At 46.2% G+C, this 16230-nt stretch overlaps 1 protein-coding gene across 1 annotated transcript; it reads left to right on the top strand.

Moving 5' to 3' along the window:
- Positions 1-1370: 1370 nt before the first annotated feature.
- BPIFA2 (BPI fold containing family A member 2) lies at positions 1371-10118 on the top strand. The gene is made up of 7 exons (XM_041732450.1): positions 1371-1527; positions 3388-3532; positions 4183-4290; positions 5571-5723; positions 7964-8045; positions 9125-9188; positions 10055-10118. Exons 1-7 carry the CDS (start codon positions 1371-1373, stop codon positions 10093-10095), a joined length of 750 nt encoding a protein of 249 aa, XP_041588384.1. The 3' UTR covers positions 10096-10118.
- The last annotated feature ends 6112 nt before the right edge of the window (positions 10119-16230 follow it).

The raw sequence follows: 16230 nt of genomic DNA, 5'->3' as shown, positions 1-16230 counted from the left end.
TCACACTGAAGCTGGCTCCACCCTCAGACCCAGAAGAGGGTTGGACACAGTGACCTCCCTGGTCACTGACCCTGACTGTGAGGTCCACCACTAAACTTCTCTTACTGGGTGACCTCAAACTGGTTGCTTCCCCTCTCTGTGCCTCAGTTCCCAAGTGAGGACAGAATTAGTTGCATGATCACTATGGGTCCTCCCACCAGATCATTCTCCTATTCATCCGTACTCCATCATCACCCCAACTCCCACTCATGATGGTTGCTGTATTGGCCTCTGGAGGCTCCATGAGAACCTGGTCTTAGTCTTGGCAGAAAGGCCTCTGCACGTCCATCCATTTCAGCTCAAGCATCCTAGGTGACCTTTGGGTCGGAAATCTATCTGCTCATCCTGGACAGGGTTATTTTCTTTGGAATCTCTCTGGATGGCCCTGGAACCAGCACTTGCTTCTGTGTGTAGCCTCCCATCCTGTCACCACCATATAAAGGCCACCAACACCTAGCAGAATCCCAGGAGACCGTGCAGGGGAGCAAGGATTTACGAACATCCTCCTCCAAACCTGTGAGTGATGGGCTTCCCCCTGCCCCCAATGGCACTCCACATGGAGATCTTCAGAATATTTTGGGAGCAAGAGGCAGAAGGATGGGGCCACTTGGATTCACTAATATTTTGAATATAGCATATTAAGAGATATATTATGTTAGAAGTGTCAAACTGATGAACAACGTAGGGTCATGACATGGTGCCCATTTATTTGCCCATACTTTTATTCAGCAAATATTTATTTATTGTACTTCCTAGATCCAGGTTTTTACTGGGGGCTGGAGAGTCTACAGTAAAGTAAGTTGTAGTCCTTCTCCTAAGGAGTTCACAGCCTGATGGGAAAGGCAGACAAGTCATCACTAACTGACACCTAGAACTCTGAAAAGAAGACAAAGACAGTAGGATGGTGTGGTGGGACACCCTAACCTCAATTTTGGGAAGAGAAGGGGCCCAGAGTGAGCTTCACAGAAGGCATGACGTATTCCTGAAGCTGGAGAGTCAGTAGGAAATGACTTAGGCAAAATTGCAGAGACGAGGAAAGATGTTCCAGGCAGAGGAGCCAGCATATGTAAAGGACCTTCGTGTGAAGAGCATAGACTTGGAGATAACTGTGACTTTTCAAATTTTAGCTCTTCTACTCACTGGCTCTGTGCCTCTGGGCAAGTTGCTCTAGCTTTCTGACCTGAGTTGTTCATCTGTAAAACAGAAGTTAGCCATATCTATCTTAAAGGAATGTGAAGTGTAAGAATGATAGGTGCTTATCAAAGATTTCTTTTCTCTCTGGGTAATTCTCACTCCTGTTCCTCCTATGACTGTCCAGGTGTCAAGACAAGATGCTTCAGCTTTGGAAACTTGTTCTCTTATGCGGCCTGCTCACTGGGACCTCAGCGTCTCTCCTTGGAAATCTTGGCGACGACCTGAATAATGTTGTGGACAAACTGAAACCTGTTGTTGAGAAAGGACTTGAGACCGTTGACAATACACTTGAATGTGAGTAAACAAGAGGGATGATCAGTGGCACCTAGGAGCTTGCCTCCTCAATGCTATGCCTGCATTACCAGAGGCTGCCACCAGGGGTTGCTGTTTAAGGATGGTTTACTGAAAAAAAAAGGTGGCTATTCAGTTCCTGCTTCATTCATTCATTATTTTTCTAGGAACAAGCAATGCTGAAATGAATATCTTTTTACACATTATATTATGGCAAATTTTCCTAATATGTGCATAGGATAAATTCCTAAAAAGTTCTAAAGGTATGCACATTTTAAATTATAGGAGATGTTGACAAATCGCCTACATTAACATTCTCTCCAGAAGTCTTGGAAGAGTGCCTTCTTTTTTACACCCTTGACAGCACTTGTATGGGCAACTTAAACGTTTTGGTAATTCCATAGATAAAAGATTATAACTCATTTCACTTTGCATTTCTCCAGTTATGAAAGAATTCACTCATTTTTTTCATATTTTATTAACTATTTACATATTTTGGCATAAATATTTTGTTCATATTTATAGAATATTCTTCTGGTAGGTTGTTCGATTTTCTTATTGATTTGTATTAATTCACTGAAAATTAGCCATACCTCAGTCTAGTAGCCTTACAGCTACCTAGCTTTATATTTAATCATGTCTCTTTTTTATTCTGATTTCTTAAGAGAATTTGGTTTTCTTTTCATTTTCTTGAAACATTAACAGCACACTGACAAACATTCTTTATAGGAGGAAGTAAATGCTATAAATGGCTACCATTCAAACCTTGTCAGGGCTTAAGCAACCTTCAAAGATATAGAAAGGATCCACTCTCTAATTTCACTGCTGGGAAGACTGAGTTCAGAAACAGAAGTGTCTGGATCAAGGTCACCTAGTGAATTATAGGACCAAATATACTTTTATTGAAATTGGTAGTCTCCACTTGCACCATCATAACTAGGTAGATACTGTCCATTGCAGAGCCAAGTTGCAGAACTATAATTACATGGCTTCTCTTGTATACCTTTTTGTTTTTCCTTCGATTAATAATTGCCTTGTTTCTCACTTGATTTATTTCCTATTGCATAGCCTTAATTCTTTTTATATGCACCATTCTACATCTGCTATGACTATCTAATCCCTCTTTTCTCTGGAGCCCTCCCATTAGAACACTTTGTTTTCCTGTTCCTGTATGAATTATTGCTATCTGAGCCTACTGCAAAGCTGTCATTCTGGGACTCCTATTTGCCACTTTTGAGTTGGAGCCATACTTTTTCCTTGATTCTAGATTTTCCATTTCTTAGTTTATTCTCTCATTGTGTTTGACCTAGTTTTTTAAACTCGTGTGACCATCTCATTAGAGCAATAGACCTCTTCTCAAGTCACCACTAGAAGCTGCTGTACAATCAACATCAATTGCCTGGTTAGTTGAGTGATAGCTTTGTTTACGAGTGATGAGTATATATTAGTATGAAGGCAGGATGGAAGGAACAAGGGCTCTCCAGACTCATGACTTTAGGCACATTTCCCTTTTTTTAAGATTTTATTTATTCATGAGAGACATAGAGAGAGAGGCAGAGACCTAGGCAGAGGGAGAAGCAGGCTCTATGCAGGTAGCCTGATGTGGGACTCGATCCTGGGACTGGGATCATGCCCTGAGCAGACACTCAACCACTGAGCCACCCAGGCGTCCCCTTTAGGCACATTTCTTAAACTTTTGATCCTTTATCTCCTCTTTTAAAAATGCAGATAATAACAATATCTATCTCATTTGGGTAGTTATGAAGAGTAAATGAAATAGATAAATAGTCTTACCTAGTACCTGGTGCATAGTCACTGCTCCATAAGTGATGCATGACACTAAATGACCATCGTTTTTGTTAGCTGTTCTTCAAAAACTGAAGGCTGACTGGAAGATAATTCAGAAATCCAAGGCTTGGCATCTGGCTGAGGAAAAGGTGCAGGAAGTGAAGAACTTGGTGAATGATGCTCTTTCTAAGATTGTTCCAGCTAAGGATGACACTTTGGGGTAAGTTGATGTTTCAGGGTGGAGATCTTTGCTCCAAGAAAAGGGAACACCCATCTTTGGGGAGGTGAGTTTAAGGTCAAAGACAGAAAGGTAGCTAAACCTTGTCCCTCCCCACAGAATCAAGGTGGTCTGAGGCCAAGCAAATTAGAAGCAGGACTGCAGGACCAATCTGGGCATCTCATGGATTTAGGCTTCCATGTTGCCTAATTTTAGGATCAGGGCGAAGATCCTCTTAATCCTTACCTCCACCTGTTTGCTGGTGCCTGAGGTCCCTTTTCCATGGAGCATGACTTTCTTCACCAAATATAGCTGAGGATAAAAGTCAGAATCTCCTCAGGAGAGAGAAAACTGGAGTTCATACCACATAGCTGGCTCTACATATGGGGTTTTGGAGTCAAACAGTTCTGGGTTCAAATTCAACTCTGACACTTATTCCTCCCTGGAACCTTTGTGGGAAATTACATCTGCCTGAGCCTCAGTATGCCATGTCATAACATGAAGAGGACCAAACCTCTGAACAGGGCTATTGTGAAGGCCAAAGAAGGTAAAGTTGGTGAGGCCCAAATGTTCAGCATGATGCTGGTGTAGAGAGGTGTTCAGCACATGGCTGTCATGTGGAATAACTAAGGGAAATTGTGGTTTTTGCACAGGTTAAACATCATTAACTCCCGCATCCTGAAAATCAAAGCTGAACTGACTCTTGATGGTGAAGGCCTTAACATAAGGATCCCCGTTGTTGCCAATGTCACCCTGGCCCTGTGAGTATGCATTAGGGTCTGGGATTTGGGAGAGGAAGTGCACCATGGCCAATGGATCTCCAAACTGAAGTCAGGCACTTCTCCATGCTACTATGTGGCGTTGGGCCTCAGTCTCCTAATTTGTAAATGAAGTGGACTTTCCAGCTCTAAAATCTGAAGTAAATGTTCTAATGAACTTTGGCCAGAACAAAGTCTCTTTTAAAACAATCCCCCATTAAATATTTCTGAAATCATAACATTTATCTAATTGTAAAATTTGAAAAACTGAGAAGGCATGAGCATTTATAACTCTTTGGCAAAATTTCCACCAGCATTATTTTGTCTCTTGAGATTCTCTTGAAAAAAGCAGCGACCATTATGGCTAAACACACATAGTAGTGTGCAGTATATAGTGAAGGACATGTGGGAAATTATGATTTTAAATTATTTTAAAAGAGAGAGATAGGAAAAATGAGCATATGTGGAAGAAGACAAATTGAAGACACGGAGATTCCATCATTCATTAGCCATGAGATCTCAGGATGGTTACTTAACCTCTCTGTATCAGTTTCCCCATTTTGAAAATAAAGATAATAATAGTAATTTTACCTCATGGTATCACTGTAATGATTAAATGAATTAATCCAGGAAAAAATATGTTTTTTTAAAGATTTATTTATTTTAGAGAGACGAAGAGAGAGGAGGGGGAGGATCAGAGGAAGAGGGAGAGAGAATCTTAAGCAGAGTCCTCACTGAGCAAGGAGCCTGACGTGGGGCTCAATCTCAGGACCTGAGCCAAAATCAAGTCAAATGCTTAACCCACTGGGCCCCCCAGGCACCCCCAAAAACTGCTTTTTAGAAATGCCTAACATAGGAGCACTTGGGTGGCTCAGTGGTTGAACGTCTGCCTTTGGCTCAGGTCATGATCCTAGAGTCCTGGAATTGAGTCCGGCATCAGGTTCCCCACAGGGAGCCTGCTTCTCCCTCTGCCTATGTCTCTGCCTCTCTCTGTGTGTCTCTCATGAATAAATCTTTTTTTAAATGCCTAGCATATAATTTGCCCTCAATAAATGTTAACTATTATTATTTTCATTATTAGAGTGGTGCTATATAAAACTGTCATATGAACCAAATCTATGTGGCCAGGTGAAAAAGCCCTTAATGTAAATGTTAAACGCATTAGGAATATAGACGGTGCTGACATTATCCATAGACATCGTGGAGAGTAAATATTCACACTGGTGGAAGAACCCCAGTGGGCCTTCTAGACTTCTGTTCACTGGGAATCTTATTTCCTCTAGGCCTCTCATTGGCCGGGTGGTCAACCTGAAGGTCTCTTTGGACCTTGTGACTAGCGTCAGACTTGCAACTGATGCCCAGACTGGCGCCGTCACAGTGATCGTGGGAAAATGCAGCAGTGATGAGGACAGCATCTCACTCACCGTGCTGGACAGGTAAGGCCCATCCATCTCAGCAGAGCTGGGCTCTCAGAGGAGTTGAGGACCCCTAGCTTCAACCCTATTCCTATAACCACGAGGTGGCACCATGTGGCAAGAAAGAGTTTAGGCTCTGGAGTCAGACAGACCCTGGTTCAAATACCAACTCGATGCTCACTTACCACTTTGTGCCCAAGTTAGCCCCTCTGAGTCTCAGTTTACTCATCTGTAAACTGAAAGTGACAATAATGCCTCCTCATTGGTTTTTGACCATATGAGAAAATATGAGTGCTTAGCACACAGCCTGGCACACATTAAGCCCTCAGTGATGATAATATCCATGCTGACTGTCTTCTTGTTCTTTCCATTCCTGAGACAGGAGTGTTGGCCTCTGATCACTTTGCAGTTCTGTCAGAATTCCGGATTCCTGCTGTTAGAAGCTCTGTTGTTAGGTGCATGCACATTTAGGATTCTTACTTCTTCTTGAAAAAGTGACCCCTTTATCATTATACCTTTCAATAATAATAATAATAATAATAATAATAATAATAAATTGTATTTTCCTTCCTGCCTCCACGTGGGAGAGGGAAGAGAAGTAAATGCTCACCGTGGGCTCTAATTTCAGATTGTCCCCAGAGAGTCCTCCATTCACTGGAAAGTTCCTGAAATGAGATCTTGAAAACTGAATCCTCTCCATTTAAATCACTGATCCCTGTTAATCCACAAAATCTACTTCTTAACCTGTATGCTTGAAAGAGCAGATTTGGTGGAGGAAGAGGGTCGAGGGAGGAAGGGCTTGGTGGCTGTTGGAGGAGAATTATCTGGAAGTTGAGGGCTGGGGCAGGTTAGCGTTGAGGCAAACAAGGCTGGGGTCTGTGCTCTCAGCCCTGAGGGCCTTAAGCAGAGGTCATTCCTCCCGACCCCTTCAAGGGATTTGATCACAGTTTGCAAGGATCCCCCCAAACCAAAGAAAAACTCCACTACCTGATGTTATTTGGGAAGGCTGGGGTGCAAACTGATAGCGCTGAGCCCTGCTGGATCCTGCCTTGTCTGCAGTCCCAAGGAATTCCTCCTGCTGCTCTGGGTCTCAGTGTCCACATCTGTGAAATGGCACCCCTCTCTGCTGCTCCACACCCGCTCACGCCAAGCACTCCCCATGACTGTCTGAGCTCAGTCGGATTTGGCTCTGGACTTGCTCACTCTGCTCCAGACACACTGGCCTTTGCTCCAGGTCTCCAACAAGCTCTTTCTCACCTTTAGACCTGTGCCCACGTTGATCTGACCTTCTAGAAAAACCTTTTCCCCTCCACCTGCACTTCTCAACTTTCAGGTTCTCCCTCAAAATAATCTACTCTTGCCCTTCAGAGTACTTGTCACAAGCTGTCATTCTATTTTTTTTCAAAGATTTTATTTATTTATTTGAGAGAAAGAGAATGAGGGGCGGGGAGGGGCAGAGGGAGAAGGAGAAGCAGACTTCCTGCTGAGCAAGGAGCCCAATGCGGGACTGATCCCAGGACCCTGGAATCGTGACCTGAGCTGAAGGCAGATGTTTAACCAACTGAGCCACCCAGGTGCCCATTATTCTATATTTAATTCTATGTTTACTTCAGTCTTTCAGCCAAAAATGCTTGAGCATCTGTTATGTACCAGATAGGCTCTGAGCTCTGGAGAATTTATTGGTGACAACAGACAAGGAGTTTTCCTTGTTTTCCTGGAGTTTATTGTCCTGAGGAAAAGGTAAACAGACAAGTGTCCAGTCCATCAGTAAAGAGCCCCCAAGGAAAATGTCAGGTTACAATGAGCCCTCAGCAGAGCAGTGCACGTAACAGGACCGAATGATAGAAAGCCCTCTCTTAGGCAAGCAGACAGGGAGGGCTGCCCTGAGGAGGTGCCAGTCATGCTGGGAGCTGAGTGGAGGAGCCAGCCATAGCAAGACTTGTTTCATGTTTAGGCACCAGGTTAGGAGCTGCTTGGGCTTTGCTCATCCCCATGTACTCAGCATAGCTCGATGCCTGGCATGCAGGCAGTGATCTGTGGATGTGTCAAATGAAAGAGTAGGGTCTTAAGGTTGAAGTGAGCCTCTGGACAGAAGTGTGGTGCCCCTGAATAGAGGCTCTGCCTGTGTTTAGAAAGTCACTGCACTACCCCTGGGTTTGCCTCATTTCAAGGTGGTCCACCATCTCCTACCCTCTCCCCACCCCACTGTGTGGCAGCTCTGCCCCCTTAACTGGGCTTTATCAGTTGCCTGTCTTTTTCAGCCACAATGGTCTGATCGAGAAGGCCGCGAACACCGTGAGCAGCTTCCTGACAAAGACCCTGTCCCGCCTGATAGAGAAGGATGTGAGTCCCCCTCTCCTTGGGGCCCAGAGACATGCCTGGGGGTGAGGGGGAGGAAAGGGAGGCAGGTATGCCATTCACAGGTATGCCCTAACTGTATTCTCTGGCACCTTTTCTTCTGGGGTGCAAACTTCTCATTGGGCTGTCAGCTAGAACCTGTGCCCCTTTACTCAGCCTGTGGAGAAGGAGAGAGGAGTGGGGGGAGGGGTGCGGCTGACATGAGCTGAAATCACTGGGTCCCAAGCTTGGTCCATTCACCATATCTACCTGCCCGCAATATGCCTTTTTAGCTAATGCGTTCCTCCTTTAAACAACATGATTTTACTTAAACTTATTTAAAAACATTAATTTTAAAAAGAAAACTGTATCTCTACCATAATTAGAAATTAATATCACTATGTAATTAATTTAAAAAATATAGAGACCTATAAAATCGGTATTTTCATCTGTGCATCATACAAAACCATATGTACTATGTGTCCAAAGTTCCAGAGATTCTGAATCAGTCATTCTGGAAGGGGGCTGAGAATCTGGATTTATGAAAGAAAAACCCTCTAGGTGGTTCTGTCGTTCATTGAACTGGAGGAGTCTCTCTACTCAAAATATGGTCCTCTGACCAGTAGCAAGAGTGCCTCACCCTTGAGCTGGTTAGAAATGCAGCCACTCTGTGCTGCGCCCTCCTACCCACCCCCAGACCTGCTGAATCAGAATCTGCATTTTAATGAGATCCTCAGGGAATTGTATACACACAGTGTGAGAAACTCTGCTCTATGGTTCCCAGGGCCCCCTTTGATTCCTTAAAATTCCAGGGTTCCAAAGTTCAAGGTTTCTAAGAGTGTAGGCTTCTGAGATGTTAACACTCTAGATTCTCAAGGTTCTAGGATTCCAATGTTCTAAGGATTTAGAATTCTGGCCTCCTATGGTTCTCTAGTTTTGGGCTTCTAGATTTCTATTGTTCTGAGATCTTGGTAGGTGGCTGGCAGTTTGATCCCAGCTGATAATGATCTGTCCTCCTTCCTGCTCCTGGCCTTCCTCTCCTTCCCTCCCTCACTCATTCTCTCTCTCTCTCTCCCTCCCCCCAGGTGTGCCCACTGATCCACACCTTACTCTCCAACCTGGATGGGCATATTATTCAGGACATCATTGGTAAATCACAGCCTGGGGACCGGGGGAGGAAAGGGGCTTTCCCTCTGCAGCCTCCCAAGACCAAGCATGAGCCCTGTGCCCACCCACAGCAGGGGTGGTCAGGGGGCTCTGGAGAAGCAGGAAGACCCAGCATCTGAGCAAGCTGGGAGAGTGTGGCCAAACTGAGGGAGTTCCGGGCCTCTGTGAGCTCTCTACCATCACTGCTCTTTAAACCCGCAGAATCTGCCTGGCAGAATGATGTGAGAAAGAAGATGAGCCAGATCTGGGTTCAAATCCTGGCTTTCCTATTTAGCAACTGGGGGGACTTGTTCAAGTGGCTCCGCCTCTCTGAGCCTGTTTCCTTCTGGGTGAACCAAGATTTTAAACACTGGAAGGTGATGAGTGGATTAAAAGAAGGAGCATAGAGTCTAATATCCAGTAGGCATTACTAGTAAACACCTGCCCTTCCCTTTCCCTCTTTACGAAAAGCTATGGTTCCTCCTCCAGCCATGGTGGGGGCTTTCTTTGGCCTTTGGGTCTCTAGGCAAGGCTGAGGTTGCTGGGGGTACTGGAGCAATGGAAGTGGAGTAAATGAAGGTGTCAGGGTCCTGGAGGCGGCCCTTCTATGGAAAGAGCCACAGGTCGGTTTCTTGGGCCATCACTCTACTCCAGCTTTACATACACCAACCCATTGGATCCTTGTGACAACACTGTGGCCTGGGAATTGTTGTTATATCCATTTTACAGATGAACAAACTGAGGCTCAGAGAGGTGGGCTGACATACCCGAGGTCCCATGCCTGTCAGACTGACCCACTGGAGAGTGGCAGCCATTGGGATCTGGTTTCTACTGGAGACCGAGACCTGCTATTCATTTTGTTCCTTCAGATAAATTTCAGAAGGAAGACCACGGGCCTAATGCTGCCTGAAGAGAGAGATGAGGAGGACTGCTGGTGAGGCCCACCTGAAGGTAAGGGGTGGCTCTGTACTCCATAAGAGGTTGAGGCCCCTCCACACTTGGCTTCTCTTTCCTTTTCAGCAGCAGGCTGAGCCCCGTCATCTTGGTCATAGACTGAACTGTAACTCTGGTCTGATCCTGGTCATACTCTGTACCCTAAGCCTTATTCACTCACTCAGACTGTGAGCCTGGATCCTGCTTACAAACTGAGCTTTGACCTCAGTTATTTACTGAGCAAGAACATCGGTCGCAGACTGAGCCATGACCTTGATCTCAGATCATGATCCTGACCCTGACCCATGATACTGAGCCCTGAACCCTGGCTCCTGTCTTGGCCTCTGATCAGTCTTTTCACATCTGCCATTGTTGGATCGTTAAGGAGAATATGGGGAGGAGGATAGGTCAGTGCCAGGTGCCAGAGACACACCCCAAACCACAGTGCCAGCCCCTTCTCCAAGGCCTTAGACTTTGCAGGATATTGTAGAAAAGAATTCAGGCAGCAGTGTCTGGTGGCTGGCAGGTATCCACAACAATCCCTTGTGGTCTCATTCCAGATCGGTTCCAGTGGCTCAGTGGTGTCCCTTATAGCATATCCATCCTGGCAGATGCAGCCACCTTCCAACCAGAGTGACAGCCTGAGCACAGCCAGCAGCCCTCCCAGACACTCCTCCTCACAGTAGGAACGGCAGCCTCTGTGCTCACCACCCTCCATCCCCTGCAATAAAAAACCATTTCTGCACCCTCCTGTGTGGCACATTTTATTCCCTCCATTGGGATGAGGGGTCAGGCAATTAGGGTGGTAGAGACCAGGGTGGGAGCTGGAAGGGACATCTGGAACTATCCAGCTTGTTTTACAAATGGGGACACCAATGCACAGAGAAGACAAGAGACCACCCAGGGTCACATACAGTCGGTGGCAGGGGCAGACCCCTTGGTTTATCCATTCATGTGCCCAGCAGGCATTTAGTGAGTGTCTACTCTGGGCCGGGCAGGCAGTGAGAACGGGACAGTCACATTTTGGGTAACCCCACCCGGTGCTCTTCTCCCTTCCCCTCTGCTCTGAGAGGCCTTGTGGAGAATGGGGAACACCTGGTCTGTGGGCTCAGGAGTATAGTGCAGAGGGACATAGGGTCAAGGCCCTAGGCTGCGTCCCAGCCCGTCCCTCTGAAGGGCTAGGGTTCCAATGAAACGGAGATCCATTTAAGCAGCACCTGCGAGCAGACTCAGTCTCTAGACGCAGAGCTCACTCCAACTCCTGTCACCAGCCCTGAGAGCCTGTATGCCCACCTGCCGAGCTGCATTGAAGGTCCTGCCTGCCTGGTGAAGCCAAGTGCCTTGAGGGTGCTCAACTATCCCACGGAGACCACCTCCTCTCTCTGGCCAGTGCCCCTCCATCCACACCCTAGAACTCAGCTCACCCCAGGTTCTGCCAGGCCATGGTCAAGACAGCACCACTCTGCTTATGTTAATACCACCACCATCATGGAGAGCTGCCTTTGCAGGCACACATGACCTCACCAATTCCTATGCTTGTCCCTATTTACCAGATGAGGAAACTAAGGCTCATAGAGGCAAAGTGACTTATCAAGGTCACACAGTGAGCAGTCGCAAAGTCAGGATTTGAACACATAACTATGAGAGCCTTTGCTCAGAGAGGTGACATCCCGTCACCCACATATTTTGCCTCTCCGGCCCCCAGCAGGCACTGCTTTTCCTCTGCTGAGAACAGATGAGAACCTCTCCAGGCTGTTCTTCCTCCCTTTAGGCAGGGCCCAGTCTCCCCTTTGTCCTACAGGGAGGAGGTTGCCACCCCTTCTATAAAGGCCTTCCCTCTGAAGAAGGCTGCCTCACCTCAGGGGACCCTTAAGCCCTCGGGGTGGCCTGGAGGGGCTGTGGGCCAGCTCTCCTGAGCAATCCTGTGAAGACCTCAGTTCAGGTTGTGGGGGAGGGGCTGCTGGGCACTGGGTGAGGGGGGATGGGGTTGGGGACCCGGGAGGCACATCTAAGCACTACACAGCCCCTGCCACTCTCCAGCCCTAAAATCATGAGCTGGTTCCTTAGTCTCTGGGGATCTCAGTTTTCTTATCTGTCAAATGGAATTAGCAAAACAAGCCTCCCTTGCTGAGCTGTTGTGAGGGTGGGAGGTGTTGGTTCAACTGGGGCCTGACCGCTAGTGAGCTCGATGAGCGTCCCCTCTATAGCTGAAAGTGCTGTTATAACCATACCCCCGTGTTTGTTGATTGATGAAAGCCCTGATGTGGTAGAGAGAACCACAGTCCCCGGAGATCTTGGGTTTTCACCCTGTGTTTATGGCAAGAAGGCCAATGGTCCCCCAGAGATCATTCTTCTCTTCCCCACCAGGTTTTAGCTGGGCACATGGCCCCCCAGCCAGAGACTACAGTTCCCAGCTTCCCTTGCAGTAGCCATGTGACTAAGATCTGGCCAATGGCAAATCAGCAGAAGTGAAGGGGCAAATTCTACTTTGCACTTTAAGAGAAAAAGGCACCTCACCGGCTCAGTCTATAGAGCCTGCGACTCTTCATCTTGGGGTTGTGAGTTCAGGCCTCACACTGGGCATTGCGCTTACTTAAAAACAGGAGAAGGGGGCATTCTGTCCACTTCCTCCTGAGCTCTCTTGTCTCAAGTTAGAAACAGAAGCAGGTGGAACACCTGCCTGAGATCTAGAGGTGGAAGCCCTGAACTGAAGATAGCAGAGCTGCTCCATCAGCCCCTGACCACCCATCTCTGGGCCCTGGGACAGTAAAGGAATGAGCTAGCTTATTTGAACCAGTGTGTTTTGGGATCTCCTTGTCAAGGCTTCTTTTCTCTATTTAACTCATTCTGCCAATAACATGCTGTGTGACATTAGGCTGCTAACTTCTCTCTAAGCCATTTCCCTACTTGCAAGGTGGTCACTAAAGGCCCTGCCCCAACAGGATAAGAATTAGTGCAACCTCCAGACTTGAAGGGGAAAAGAAATAAACATTTACTGAGCCACTACTACATACCAGGCACTTTATTAGGCTGGTGATTCTCAACTTAAGGTGGCTTTGCCACACACCCCCACAGGACATTGGCAATATCTGGAGATATTTTAATTGTCACAGATTGAGTGATAGATGCTACTGGCTTCTCGTGGATAGAGGCCAGGGATGTCGCTAACCATCCTACAATGCACAGGACAGCCTCTCACAACAGAGAATCATCCAGGCCAAAATGTCAATAGTGTTGAGAAACCCTGTATTGAACCTTTATGTACACCAACTCATTAAATTCTGTTTTTGTTTTTTTCTGAGTGGTGCAGTGTATGGATCTTGGGGGAAGATGAGGCAACAAAGGCTAAGAGAGGTGAAGTGACTTGCCCAAGGCCACACAGCTGGTCAAAGGGAAGATGAGGCAACAAAGGCTAAGAGAGGTGAAGTGACTTGCCCAAGGCCACACAGCTGGTCAAAGCTGATTTAATCCAAAGTCATCCTCCTCTAGAGTTGATGCTTCCCTTCCAGCCAGGGAAGAAGAGTGAGTTTTCTTTTCTCACTATTTTGTGACAAACCCACCTCCCACAAAAAATACACAAAGGAGGTCTCAAAATCCATGGCTTCTTTGAGCAGTAACCAATCTAAGTCAGTGTCAAGTATTTGTCCATGCTGTTAGATCTACTGGGGCCAGTGTTCCTTCTCCTTCTCCAACTAGCTAAATCTTGCTTAGCTTTAAAACTTGGCTCAGAAGTCACCTTCCAGCTAAGTGAGGGCTTCTCCTCGGTCTTTCCCAAAAAAGACACTGTGTTTCCCAACATAGAGGTCTAACCAAGCTACCTTACCATCACTGTCCAATACAGAGAGAGAGCATTTCGAAAGTATCAGCTCTGACTAGAATGGTTTTCACCTTCTTTATTCATTAATCTGCCCCAAGAGCCTGCAAGCTTTTTGAGGGCAAATACCTCCCTCTTCTCAGCAGCTCCAGTATCCAGAGAGGGATCAGATAACAGTACAAGCGCTGACATATGTTGAATGAATGAATGAATGAATGAATGAATGAACCCCTTCTTTCTGTACACAATCAGACACCATCCCTGGGACACCTGAGTGGATAGATTTACAGGAAAATTCTAGCAAGCCAGGATTAGGGGTTGAGGAGACTTGTCATTGTTTTCTGCCTATCAGGACCAGATCCCTGGCATTTGAGGACATACGTGATGGACTATGGACCAAATGTGGGGCTCCTGGTGAGTGAAGCCAGACATGGGGTAGGAGGCAAGGCCACTCAGCTCCACTGGTGACTGATGCAGACAGTGGACAGGAAAGGGGACGTGGGGAAAAAGTGAGGGAGCATTCTCCTGCTGTCAGCCTGGCACCCCTGGGACCAGCTGTGGCTCCTGGCCTACTTGGCCCAGACCACAAAGAGGGGTGCGGTCTTCCTGGAGATAATGACACCCCATGAAGGAGGCATCAAGGAAGAGGAAGACCCTTGGAAGAGGTGAGAGAACAACTGTTATAAGGGAATATATGGGAAGAAAGAACGCAAAACCTGATTGGATCCCAAATCATCCAGAAACTGGAATGCAAAACTTTAATGCAGGCTACAATTTTGAAGGCTTAATCCAGTTAAATAAATGCTTGATCTTTCCAATGTTTGCATGATTCCTTGAGGATAACAACTCAGGATCAGAATTATTTACTTTATGTGTTGGAAAATTTTATGACCCCAAGAACACATCACAGAATTTACCAAACCGGATCTTTCTATTTACATGATGATGAGAGAGTATATACATTTCACCATATATTTGCCAGCAGATGGACATTTTTATTTTAAATATTTGCTCTTTTAATGGGAGTAGAATAAACTTCAACAAACTGGAAAAGCCAAAGGTCTCAAATCAGGAGAGTCATTTAGTCATTTGTTACATCAACCCCATAGATTAGAACTACTTTTTTTTTTTTTAACACGGGGAAATACTGTGTTTTTCAGCTGAGTAAAAATACAGATCTTAGGACTAAGCTGGTATCACAATGATGCACAAATCTGAAACTGGGTGGGGAAACTAAACAGGGATGTGACAGCTTGACAGATTTCATTTGATGGGGTGACTTGTTTCTGTGTTAATGTTCATACAATAAATAAAATGGATTTTCAAAAAAGTAGGAAGGTTATTGAGCACCCAACTAAGCCAGGCCCTGTGCTAGGCAGTTCAGGGGTGCCCAGAGTGGGACCCCGCCTCCAAGCCCCCAACCCTACCCCACCCCACCCCCAGTGCAGCAGCATGGAGGGAACTCCTGCAAAGCTCCATGCCCATGGGAGGGGAGAGGACAGGACTCAGGCACACAGCCTCCTGGGGCAGGTGGGTGCCATGAGGAGCACTCAGGGAAGGCCTCCCAGAGCAGGTGCTGATTGAGCTGAAATTAAAAGCCTGACAGGGAGACAAAGGAGGTGAGGGCATTACAAGCAGAAGCGACCACATGAACAAAGGCTGGGAGGTGAGAATCAACCTAGTGTCATCTGGGGACCCACAGGATCTGAATGCTGCTGGAGCATAAATGTGTGAAGGTCAAGTGAAGGGCAGGGCCTTGAATGCCAAGCTAGAGGCAGTTTAGACGTGATCTTCTCAGCCAGGGGTTACATTTCTTTGTCCTTAGCACACCCTCAAAAACCAAAGATCTCAAAGAGTTTTTGTCTACATGGATTCTACTCATCAATATTTGCCATAAAAGAAACTAATATTGGGCAGCCCGAGTGGCTCAGCAGTTTAGCACTGCCTTCCGCCCAGGGCGTGATCCTGGAGACCCAGGATGGAGTCCCACATCGGGCTCCCTGCATGAAGCCTGCTTCTCCCTCTGCCTGTGCCCGCCCCCTGTCTCTCTTATGAATAAATAAATAAAATCTTAAAAAAAAAAAGAAAGAAAAAAACTAATACTGAGAAATTTTTAATATACATTTATCAATTTCTTTTAAAATAAGAATAAACTGCATTTTAACAAAATGACATATTTTTATAAAAAATAGCTCTATGTTCCAAATACATCATAACTAAGAAGAATGGCTCTGTTTTACATTTTTTTAAAATCTCCATTATGACTGGCTTAGTAGAAGACAGCTGGATCCTCACATC

The sequence above is a fragment of the Vulpes lagopus genome, chromosome 18 (genome assembly GCF_018345385.1).
Source record: "Vulpes lagopus strain Blue_001 chromosome 18, ASM1834538v1, whole genome shotgun sequence".
NCBI classification, from domain to species: Eukaryota; Metazoa; Chordata; class Mammalia; order Carnivora; family Canidae; genus Vulpes; species Vulpes lagopus.
The sequence above is the reverse complement of the archived record's forward strand: the minus strand, read 5'-3'. Positions and strand labels throughout refer to the sequence as shown.